Source organism: Anser anser (genome assembly GCF_964211835.1).
Source record: "Anser anser genome assembly, chromosome: 1".
Classification (NCBI taxonomy): domain Eukaryota; kingdom Metazoa; phylum Chordata; class Aves; order Anseriformes; family Anatidae; genus Anser; species Anser anser.
In genome coordinates this window covers 186,613,895-186,625,824 of record NC_139720.1, presented here as the reverse complement: position 1 = coordinate 186,625,824, position 11,930 = coordinate 186,613,895, and the positions used below count along the sequence as shown (strand labels likewise).

At 39.2% G+C, this 11,930-nt stretch overlaps 2 protein-coding genes across 13 annotated transcripts in view; one reads left to right on the top strand and one right to left on the bottom strand.

Annotated features, from left to right (window-relative positions):
* Window positions 1-14: 14 nt before the first annotated feature.
* Window positions 15-11,730, top strand: EXOSC8 (exosome component 8). Of its 3 annotated transcripts, XM_083799468.1 has the most exons (12): window positions 92-240; window positions 1,757-1,793; window positions 2,837-2,900; window positions 3,996-4,069; window positions 4,659-4,704; window positions 5,727-5,832; window positions 5,920-5,965; window positions 6,224-6,320; window positions 7,366-7,486; window positions 9,618-9,724; window positions 10,135-10,257; window positions 11,594-11,730. In XM_083799468.1, the coding sequence occupies exons 1-11, from the start codon at window positions 107-109 to the stop codon at window positions 10,248-10,250; spliced, it is 948 nt and encodes a 315-aa protein (XP_083655594.1). In that variant the 5' UTR covers window positions 92-106; the 3' UTR covers window positions 10,251-10,257; window positions 11,594-11,730. The 3 variants fall into 3 exon arrangements, with proteins under 3 accessions (XP_083655595.1, XP_083655594.1, XP_083655593.1); XM_083799469.1 differs by lacking the exons at window positions 92-240; window positions 11,594-11,730 and adding an exon at window positions 15-56 and having other exon boundaries at window positions 10,135-10,350; XM_083799467.1 differs by lacking the exon at window positions 11,594-11,730 and having other exon boundaries at window positions 10,135-10,350.
* SUPT20H (SPT20 homolog, SAGA complex component) overlaps window positions 10,276-11,930 on the bottom strand; it is a 35,325-nt gene continuing 33,670 nt past the window's right edge. For 7 of the 10 annotated variants that reach the window (XM_083798505.1, XM_083798512.1, XM_083798507.1 and 4 more), the window contains exon 23: window positions 10,276-10,813. In XM_083798505.1, the coding sequence (XP_083654631.1) occupies window positions 10,710-10,813 (104 nt within the window). In that variant the 3' untranslated portion in view covers window positions 10,276-10,709. The remainder of the gene's footprint in view (window positions 10,814-11,930) is intronic. The other 3 variants (XM_083798508.1, XM_083798513.1, XM_083798510.1) reach the window with 1 other exon arrangement.

The following is an 11,930-nucleotide window of genomic DNA, read 5'->3' as shown; positions in this document are numbered from 1 at the left end:
CCCGGGGAAGGGAAGGGAAGGGAGGGGAAAGGCAGCGGCATGGCGACGGCGTTCAAGTAAGCGCGGGGCGCCGGGGCGGCCCCTCGCGGCTCTGCCCCGCCTGGGCATGGCCCCCGGGGGTTGTAGGAGGATCGGGGAGCCCGCGGCTTCTCTCCTTGTCTTGGGACCGTGGGTTCTGCCTGCTGCGCGAAATGGGGTGTCGCGAGTGATCGGGAAGTGCGGTGTCGCGACTGATCGTGGGTGGGTGGGTGCGGAGGGGTGCTGGCCCCTGTGGCGGGGCTGGGGGTGGGATCGGAGGAGCCCCCATGAGACGCGGGGGCTCCATGTGCCGGCTTCCCTGGGGATAAGCATGCTGCTCCGGAGCCCCCTTATTTCCTTCTGGGTACACGTTATAAAACGTGTGTGTGTGTGTAACAGCGCCGCTGTCAGTGCCTGCATCTTAACACGGCTGAGTGCGGGGTCACAACAACCCCATGCAGCGCGACAGGCTTGGGGCAGAGCGGCTCAAAAGCTGTGCAGAGGAAAAGGATCTGGGGGTGCTGACTGATGGTCGCCTAAACACGAGCCGCCAGTGTGCCCAGGTGGCCAAGAAGGCCAACGGCATCCTGGCTTGGATCAGGAATAGTGCAGCCAGCAGGAGCAGGGCGGTGATCGTCCCCCTCTGGTGAGGCCGCACCTCGAGTGCTGGGTTCAGCTTTGGGCCCCTCACTACAAGAAGGACGTCGAGGCCCTGGAGCGTGTCCAGAGAAGGGCTACGAAGCTGGTGAAGGGCCTGGAGCACAAGTCCTGTGAGGAGCGGCTGAGGGCACTGGGGGTGTTTGGTCTGGAGAAGAGCAGGCTCAGGGCCTCAAGTTGCGCCAGGGGAGGTTCAGATTGGAAATGAGGAGACATTTCTTCTCAGAAAGAGCAGTCAGGCATCGGGACGGGTTGCCCAGGGAGGTGGTGGAGTCACCGTCCCTGGGGGTGTTCAAGGAAAGGTTGGATGTGGTGCTTAGGGACATGGTTTAGTGGGTGACATTGGTGGCAGGGGGATGGTTGGACCAGATGATCTTGGAGGGCTTTTCCAACCGTAATGATTCTATGATTCTAAACAGGAGAAGGCTTTGTTCAAATACTGAAACAACACTTATGAGTTCTTTTTATCTGAATGTTGTGTACTTAAAAAAACAATGCACAAACTATGTTGGCAATATCTGAGTAATAATAAACATAAATTATTTCTCAACTGAAGCATGAAGCATTTATTGCAGTTTTTATTTTTTTGTAAAGATTCAGAGAAAAATGTAACATTTCATGTAGTTGTGTTAAACTGTTCTGTGCATCTGAATGCAGTCATTGAGCTACCAAATATTTCAGATACTGTAATAAAATTACACTTTCTGCAGGTCTTCAAAAAAATTCTATATCCTTGCTTCAGTAAACATTCACTTTGACCTTAAAACTAATAGGTATTTAATTAATATTACTGAGGTGAAAGCTAGTAGCTTGTGTTAGGTGTATGTGCATGCAGATTCCTTATGGAGAAGAAGTATTTTGGAAAATGAATGAGAAAAAAGCTTTGTGTCTTCATCTTTACTGTTTCTTAGATCAGTCTAGAGTTTCTAAGTCTTTCATATTCGTATTTCATATTGCTAAGCAGCTTTGCAAGCCATCTTGATTCTTAGATTATTTTTTGTTGTAGGATAGCGCTTGCTTTTTCTTTTTGCTCTCTCTCCTTGGAAGCTTGTGTGTAAACATCCTTTCCTATTTATTGCAGAACAGTGGAACCGTTGGAATATTACAGAAGATTTTTGGTGAGTAAAACATGATGTGCATGTATAAATTGCTTGCAAGCAATTCTTCTTGTGTACTCAAGCTTTTTTAATTTGCATGGAAACTTGAAACTGTAGGGGAGGAACAATTCATTGAGTTGGGGAAAAATGCTTGTAGCTCTTCAGAACTTGTTTTTCTTCCTGTCTCTGTCACTGTTTCCGTGGCAGGTTGTGTTCCTGTTTAACTCCAGATGTGAAAATGCTTTTGTTGGCCTCAAAAGGAATCTGAGTTAAATTTGACCAAGGTGGTGGTGCAGGCTTGTGTCTAGTGCAAAGCGACTTGGCTTTTAGTTGCTACTAAAAGTAATAAAAAATATTGCTACTAACTGTGCTCACTGTAACTATGAAGGAGAGCCTTTTTTTTTTTCCTGTATGCTTTACACTAAAATAGTATTGACTTGGAAATGAGCACAGCATTACTGCCATTAGTTTCAGTTCTTGTAATTGAACCAAAAGTTTTGATTTTGAGAAGCTTGAAATTGTGATGAGTAATAGTTCAGATCTAACGTGAATCATAACAAATTGGTGCTGCTTTTAATTGAAGGTTTAGGTTCTGTTGAACAACTTCTGACTGACAATATTTAGAAGTTTGTTTTGTTTTGTTTTGTTTTGTTTTCACTCTAATGTTCATTTTGAGAGCTCCGCTAGGCAGAGTTAAGGGATGGGAATTGCCTAAAAACTCTAAACAACGCATACAGGTAGAAACTCTCAGTTCAAGTTTCTGAATCTAGCCTGTAGTACTTATCCTTGAAACAGACAATCAATCTATTGTTACATTTATTTTCTAAATCAGTTACAATAAATAAAAAAACCCTGAACCTGCAACCACAAACAGGGCATCTGTTGATGAAAAACTGTCTGGATTGTGATCGAGCTTTTCCTAGCAATTTTGTAGCTGTGCATTTCCACCAAAATGGAGAATGCTTTTTATATAAACTTACTGATGTGTTATTTGATAAAATATGTCTGGTGTGTTACTTGATAAGAATATGTTTTCTAATTTGAAATTTGTAATTTCTGTGTAGAAAGAGAACTGTCGACCTGATGGAAGGGAGCTAGGTGAATTCCGGGCAACCACTGTCAACATAGGTAAGTAGAATAATAATGATAATGTGGGTATTATTAATCTCTCACTGCAATAGCCAGTACCCTTAATGACTTGCTGATCAGATTTCTTGGTGCTTGAATTTTGAAACAAGAAAGAGGAAGGATTTTTATTTATAGTTCCAACAAACACTGAAAAGAACGCATGGTACAGTAATATTTTTGAGCATTGTTCTCTGGTCCTGCCCCGGGCTGGTACGCACGGCAAAATTTAGGTGGTCTTAGAAGTGTGGCTCCTTCTAAGACCAGCAGCTTCATGTTCTGGATGCTGAAGGCAGTGTCTGTCCACATCCTGACCAGTGCACAGCCGATGCCTGGCATCTTGAAAGGTGCTGACTCCTGGCCTGCGCTTTGTTCTAAGCTCGATGAGCAGCTGGCTCAAGTAGAGGCAAGATGCCTTATGTGCAGTGAGCAGCAGGCCTTAACTACCTTTCTTAGATCTTGCTGTGGTTTCTGAAAGAAATATGCAGGTTAGCATGTGCCACCACGGAATGATTGCTGGTTATTCCTGAAACAAATGCTGCAGATTTTTTCCATTGTACAGTGTTGCCTTTTCAGGAGGTCTAGCTCTAAGTCAGTGAAAAGGTAATCTGGTGATAACCGTCCTTGATTACTGGCTTAAAAGTTTTCCATTGATAGGATCTGATCTAGAGCTGTTTTACCTGTTTGTGTGGTAAAAGGTACGTTTTCATCTAGTAGAGCATTGACTGCTATTAATGTCAAGGATATTATTAGTTCAAGTTTGCATCAATGTACAAAACACAATCTGTTGTACATGAAAAAAATTGATCAAGCTAATAATGAGGCAAGCTTAATCTGTAATATTTTGGGAGAAAATGCTAGTAGTAAATTTTGGATAATGGATTCATCAACCCTTAGCTTGAATTTTAAGAATGCTAATAATCCAATATTCTGACTGTTTGATAGAGAGAGGGGATCTGTTCCCATCATGGATTCATCAAGACTTTGCTTAGCCTGCGTTTAGTTTAAAATGACAGAGATTAAGCACTTTATAAAGGCAGATGTTAATTAATTTGAATGAAAGAAAGATTTGTATCGAACTGCACTTTTTCTCTTCAGGTTCAATTACAACAGCAGATGGGTCTGCCCTGGTGAAACTGGGAAATACTACAGTAATTTGTGGAGTTAAAGCGGTATGGTTGGTTTTGATTTTAACTTGTCTGTTAGCTGAATTTGTTTATTTTTCTGTAGAATGCATCTCCTGACGAATTACAATAATATGCCAGTCAGATACAATTACATTATTTCATGAGTTACTTTCGGGTCTCAGAAATAATATTATTTCACTGTCTAGTGCTACTTGTACATTCTGAGAATGTGTATTTTTGTGGTGTGTACTGCATATGGGGAAAGATATGCACAAAAATACAGAGCTTTTATCTAGAAATAACAGACAGCAATTGAAGAGTTTCTGCAGACTGATCAATAAGTGGATTGGTAATTAGTTGGCTGGACTGTGAAGTGCCTTGTAGCCTCAGCTTTACTGGTGGCCTGCCATGAACCCTGAGATGAATCACTTCACACCCCTGCATGCAGTGAGAGGTTTTCCCATTGGCAAAATACAGACGGTTTGCTACCTATGAACTTGCAACTGATGAAAAAGAGCTCTTGTAAATCTAACTGCAATGATAACTGGCAAGAAAATGACGCTTCATACTTAGAATAGCTGGAGAATCTTTCTGAACAAAATTCAGCTCTTCATTTCTTCCTTTTTTATTCCAGGAACTTGCTGCACCTGCGGTAGATTCTGCTAATAAAGGATATATTGGTAAGCTTTTTGGTGTTGTTCTTACTCAGATTTTTTTATTGCTTTAGCTAAAAGTAATGATGGGACAGATGAAGCGTGCTGTGAAGGCCTCTTTAGGGAAAGAAATTGGGTAAAGCTGTATTACTTTCCATAAAATCAGTTTTCAAACTGACATTCAGGAAGTGGTACTTCAGAAATTTCAGAATTTCCCTGCTCTGCTTGTGAGTTTTCTATGCAAAGCTACTTTCTCATTCCTGTTTCCAGACCGGGATGAAAATAAACCCTCAGTGAGGGATGTTTGTTAAGGGGAGAAAGGTAGTTCATCTATGAAAGATTGGGCCATGCAAGGTTGTGCAAAGGCACGTTATCTTTTGTCTTGAAGTTCCAGCAGACAAAAAAGGCTACACAAACTGCTTATTTCTCAGGGAACTGTAGAAATCCAGCATCCTCACTCCTGTGCAGAGTTTCTTGTGAAATAAAATCATTCAGTGGAACAGAGAGCTTATGTGAAATCCCCTTTTTTATAAGGTACCTCCAAAGTATTTTGTTTTCAGTGAACCTCATTATGGTCTGTGGATTTTTTTTTCCACAAAAGTTTATGCGTGTTTTTGCTTCCAGTCTAAAGCATCAAGTTTTAATGGTTGATGAAAAGCAGATAGCATACCAGTAAAGTCACGCAGTGGGACCAAAATGGTGCTGTTGCTTTATCTAGTTAAGAATGCTTAACACTAAGGGAAGGGTTTGTGTGAGGTCATGATACTCACAGAAGGAATCCAAACAGAAAATGGTAAGTACAAGTATTTGCTTTTCTGTGGAACATACCTTTTCCAAGTACAGACTTCTACAAGCTCTTTAGTACAAACTCAAATGTAAGTAACTATTTTTGAGGGGAGAAGTAGGAAGGCTTGACTGAAGAATTCTTGGTCTTGCTTTTCATTTGAAGCACATAAAATGGTATTAAAAGTGCATATTGTCTTATTTCTGTTTTTGATTTCCCATGCCATGATTTCTTTAGTTTATAACTGATGATTTTTGTTACCCAGTTCCAAATGTAGAACTGCCATCCCTCTGTTCAACAAGGTTTCGCTCTGGACCTCCTGGCGAAGAGGCTCAAGCAGCAAGCCAGTTTATCGCGGATGTGATTGAAAAGTAAGGACCATCTTACTGCAATTACACCACAAACAACTCTGCAAGACAGTTTTCTATTTGCTGTTTTACTTTCTCGTTTTATTTTAGTTCACAGATAATAGCAAAAGAAGATCTGTGTATTGCAAATGGCAAGGTAAGTTGTATCTCCATATAAAGAAGGGCATACTAGCAAGATCATGGTGGTTAAGACTTTAAAGAAGGTATTGGGGGTTGTAGTTTTGTTGTTTTTGTTGTTTTTTCAATTTAGATAGCTTGGTTTAGGTCTAAAGTGTAAAATTTTGTTCTTATGAAAGAAATAAGTATCTTTGTTTGTGTGGCCAGTGTTTTCTTAGATATTGCACCATTTGCTTAGCTGCTGTAATAATTCACGTGTGCAAACCTTTTTTGATAGCTTGCTTGGGTGTTATACTGTGACATCATATGTCTGGACTATGATGGAAACATCTTGGATGCCAGTGCCTTTGCTTTGTTAGCAGCATTAAAAAATGGTAAGTCTTCTCTAGAGTAAGAAACACACTCTGATTGCTGTTGCTTGGAGAAATACGTTAGTTTTTAATCATGAGGGAAAATAATTGCTTCACAATTCCTTAACTCTGCTTTTTTCTGTCACCTAAATTCCTAAATTGGGAATACAGAGTGGAACTGATGGTAAGGATTCCATAGATACGTAACAGCTGGGCAGTAAGATCTTTTTGTACGTATGTTCTTGCTGTCTTGTAAGATTAATAGCCATTCTGTGTGTTCTGTCTCAGAAATCGGAATCTTTCAGCAGTGGTCACAAACGACTTTAATGTCTAGTAGAGCAGCTTACCTTGTTCATCTGTGTTGTGTAGGCAGAACAAGCTGCTGGGAGCTTAGCTTATTTTGTCAAAACACAATGTTTGTAGCTTCATGCGTTATAGTTTGAAAGAACTGTTTTCATGCATGCTAGATATCTATGATTATTCACAAGGTGTGGTTTATATGTGCATGTAGGAGACAGCATAAAGAGTTAAGAGAAAGGCTTCCTTTTCTAAGCATGAATTGCTTGCTTTGAGTTCCCATAGCTAATTTGCTCTTGATTTCCCTGTCTCCATTACTGGGTTGTTAGAGTGAGAGTGATCTTAAGATTGGATTGTGCTTTTTCTACGGATGTATAAAATACATCAGATGAGACTATATATATATGTTTTTTTTTACATGTCCTGTAGGCATTTTTTGGGGAAAAAATGCTTTTTGTTCAATTGAGACTAAAGGTGTTGTAATCGTACAGTATTCTGGAAGCAGAAAATGCTTCCATGTAGGGAGGAAGGTTACTTTCAAGAGAAAAGTGAAACAGTTACATGAACAGCTAGTTTTAAGCTAAACACTTTCATTGAATTCAAAAAATGTAACGCTAATAATGTAACCAAAACCCCCTTCTCATCTGCTTTCAGTGGCTTACCAATATGGTAAGAGGACAGCTTGAATATTTCAGTGGTCTAGGAAATCTGTAGGCCTATTGAAAATAGCAGTGTTTAATATTTTACTATTGTCATTTTTTCATCTCTTCAGTCCAATTGCCATCTGTTACTATAAATGAAGAAACTGGTTTGTCGGAAGTTAATTTAAAACAGAAGAATCCTTTGGTTATCAGAAAGCATCCAGTTGCCACATCCTTTGCTGTATTTGATGAGTAAGTTCCTAACTGTTTTGTATTTATGAAAACAACTGTGAATCTAAAAGAAATAGTGAAAACGTGAGGATGCTACTGGTGTTTCTGCACTTCTCATCCACTGCTGCTGGTGAAGGACACGAGGGTTCAGGCAATGCTGTTTCGCTTGCTCTTATATCCAAGGTGTGTCTCGCTGAACTGATTTCTAGTTCTGCAGTATAAATGAGTATGCAGCAAAAAAAACCACCAAAGTTTGTCCAACTTCCTCCTGTGACTTCAAGCAGAACTGTTTCCCAGCCTAAAGGACAGGCATAAAAGTACTCTAGGGTTGAAGGTTTTGGAGAAGGTATTGATTTATGTTTATGCAGTATCCTTGAGACAAATGAACGCAACTAATAGAGTTAATCTTGTAAAATTTTATGTACATAGCTTATATAAAAGACAGTAGTTTTTTGAACAGATTATATGAAGGGTTTAGTCAACAGAGGAAGTAAAAAGTACCGGTCCACTCAAAACAATAAAACCTCTGGATAACTGAAAACATAATTACCCAAGATGAAGTATGACCAGCACTCTTAAGTCATTGTTCCTGTACGTAAAGAATCTGATTATAAGAAGTCAAAATAATCCCATCTGATAACTTGACTCCTCACCTGAAATTGTTTATTGGCTCTTCATTAGTGTAAGTATGTTATTTAAGTGTTCTGTTGCTGCATAGAAGAAAAGTAGAGAATCAAAAATACGGTATTTACTGTGCTATCAATCCATTTAAATATTTAGAGACGTCAGGCGTTTATGGCACATTTAGCTGTATTCACAGAAATTACTGATAGGCCCTTTGATTCAACTGTGGGATGGGGTGAGGGGAGTGCTAAGCTCCAATGCTGATCAAGCGATTACCAAATGAATCAAAGCACAAAGTTACAAGCGCGCTGGTGCAGAGCACTGTGGAGCTCCACAGCATGATCCCTGCGGAGTCAGCCTGTACATAAATAAAGAGCCAGGTCTGATGCATCCAGCTCTCGGTGGGTTCAGGCTTCCTTTGTCATGCTGCACAGGACTGATGCTGCACAGCCTGTGTGGGTAGAATAAAAAAGTAGCATTTTTGAGTAGCATAGCTAAGGACTGTTATTTTTATTACACTGTTGCACTGAAAGAGCAATCTGAAACTGTTGGTTAAAGTGTAAATTACCCAGGAGAACTTTTTAAAAATTATGCATTGCTGCATGAGTTTAAATCAAAAAATTATTCCAATTATTTAATGGGCATATAGCCTTACTGCTATTCCCCCAGAACTTGCCATAATCATCCAGTCTAGGTGCACTGTAGCTGGTAGGTTGAAGTCGATTACATCAATCTCTCACACAAAATTTAGTTAACCCACGTGAACTGAGGCTTCATGAAAACTTCAGGTATAGTCCGTTTGGCTATATCATAACTCAGAAGCGAAACGTTTGTAGTACCATTTTTTTTGTTTGTTTTGTTTTTGAAAGAGAAACTAAGCCTGACGTGTTGTTGTTTGGCTTTTTTAAGTTCAAGCTCTTGTTGTGCAAAGTTGTCTTTTAGTTGATATCCTTTTTTTCATTGGTTTGCTCAATTTTTAACTTGAAAACTAGTATTTTCTCCTTTAATGATCTGCATTGTCTGATGTATTTGACAGCTTATTTTGATTTCCTTAAGGTACCCAGTAACCATTTTTGAACCATTCACAGTCTGAGTGATGTTAGAGCTCTCTGACAAACAATTGAGAGCTACTTTGGTGAATTTACAGTAGGAAATGTATTTTGCCTTAAGGTCTGATATAGATTAATGAAGGCTACACCTAAAAACATCGTCTTTGCTTAACTATGAAATAAGTGGTTGCGTACTGCAAATAACAATTTTAACGGTATTTTCCTGCAATACCACAGATCTATAAAACTTGCACATAAAGATGTATTTTGACAGCTGGTATTTTAACAGACATATACACTATTTCCCTTTTTTTTTTAAACTAGTACATTGTGGTAAAAAAAACGCAGATGAGTTTGAACACTAAATCAATCTAGAATTATTTTATAACACTACATTAAAATTAATTAGCAAATGTATTTTGCAGCCATGTTTAAGGAACATCATGTACTAATGTCCGCATATATTTTCCTTTCAAAAGCACCTTACTCGTAGTCGATCCAACTGCTGAAGAAGAAGACTTAGCAACTGGAACAGTAACCATTGTAACTGATGAAGAAGACAGACTCTGTTCCGTCCATAAGCCAGGTACTTCCAGGCTCATTGCACAGTAACCTATGAAGAAGATCGTCTTTTCTTGACCTATATGCTATATAGCCGCTTTTCTTTGTAAAATGTGTGCGTTTTATGACAACAGATTGCTTAAGTAATGATTAAACCACTTACTCTTGAAATTCATTTTGAAAGAGGTGGCATGACTGACGTTTAAAAGTCATAGCTTATCCTACACATAGAAAAGGACAAATCTTGAGCGTGCCTACTGTTTAGCTTCAGCGTGTTTGTTTTCTGTGCCTGAGGCTATAGTTGAAGTTGTATACTCTCTTAGGTGAAAGTTAGTTGAGAGAATTACTATATTAATACCCTGACTTGGAAAACACATGTAAGGATACTTAACTGAAGCATAAGTGGAAAATCAAATTTTTCCTTTCGATTCTTAGGTGGAAGCCCTCTGACAGGAGCCAAGCTTCAGGACTGTATCACCAGAGCCATAACAAGACACAAAGAAGTAAAGAAGCTGATAGACAAAGTAATAAAAAGCATAAAGCCGAACTGAACAAAAGGCAAGATCTTTTCAAAAGTGGATTTGTAAAAATTGTATTTGTTACAGTGTTCACAAACCTTTTTATACTAAATAAACAAATACCAATACTACATTTACAAAGTTCATTTTTTCTAAAATGCTTTTCACCCTTATACTATGTACAATGCTGCTGAATGGTAAAAAATACAAGATAAAACATTCTGTTAAAAAATTAAGTGACTTAAAAGGAAACCGGACCCTAGCTGCTTTATCAATGAAGTCGCCACGTTATATAGGGGTAGCTTCCAAAACCAGTTTATTTCAGTGTAATGTCAAATGGCCGGTTTCCCACCAGTAATATAAAACACTGATTTGTTTTTAAGCTTTCTCCTTTTTGAACTGGAAAAAAAAATCACCTTTGAATCATTTTTATAGAGAAAAAAAAAAAGCAAGTCTCAGGATTTTGGAGGGGCTGGTGTGCCTCTTTTCCTTTTACTTTTTGAGTGGCTGCCTGAATGCTGTTGATGTCGCAGGTGAGCTGCTTGTGCTGCTGCTGCTGCCGCCATAGCCATTTGATGCTGCAAGAATCGCAACTGCTGCCACGAAGGAGAAGGGGGAGAAAAAGCTTGTTAGTGTTAGCTATGAAGCTATGTTTCACATCAGAAAGAATGACAGGAAGGTGGAAAAAAAATAAACTGAGGAGGCACTAGGTTAACAAAAGGAATACATCATGTACTGGGGCAATGAGTACAGTCAAGCAGCACCAGTGGCACAGAAGCCTGCTGAGGGCATATCTAACACTGTACACGTTCTCAGACAGCTGTTTCTTTGCCCTTTCTCTCCATTGCAGTAACTGCAGTAACTCAGCAACTTCAGTGAACATTTGGTGACAGTACATTTTTAGCATCGTACCTTTTCTGTGTATGTAGTGTTTTCTTTGTGTATCACAAGAAGACCGTGTGCTAAAAGTTTTTTAATATTTTTGTAAAGCATCTGAATAACAGAATGCTAAAGGAATGCTTTGTCAGAGATGTTGTATATACTGACTGTAGCTGTGCTACACTGGAACTTACAGGTGCTTCAAGTGTCTTTATTTTGCAATCCTAATGGCACCTGGCAGAGCTTATTTAGTAATGTGCCACAAGCACTCCTTGAATGTTATCAAATCAGGAAGGTGGATGGCTTAAATGAATAAAAATAAAGGCAGTGCTCCAAGCTGAGAAAACTACAGATTTCAAGTCTTTCATGATAGTTTGTCTGAATTCATTTTTTTTTTTTTTTTTTTTTTTTTAGTTTTAGACTGTAAAGACAGTTTTTAAAAAAAGGAGATTTTTTGTTTTGGAGCTGAGAATTCTTTTTTTTTCTTTTTTAAACAGAGCGAAGTTGCTGGATTACTTGTATCTGTTGCTGCTGCTGCTGCAAGGCTTGTTGTTGTTGCTGTTGTAAGGCAGAAGAGAGCTGGAGTCTCTGCTGAGGAAGGCTTTGCCCAGGTCTGTTCACGGCAGAGCCAAGCTGAGACAACACTAAGAAAGGAGAAGGGGAAAGCAGGCAGGTCAAAGAGGTCAGGTTGAGTTTGTCAGGGTTGGGAAAGGAAGGCATAGGAATAGAGTGTAACAGAAAGGGAGGATCAACAGAATTAGTTTAAGTAAAATTGGAAACAGTGCAGAATAAAATATACATGATATACATACTTGGTTAGTTAGAACATAATTA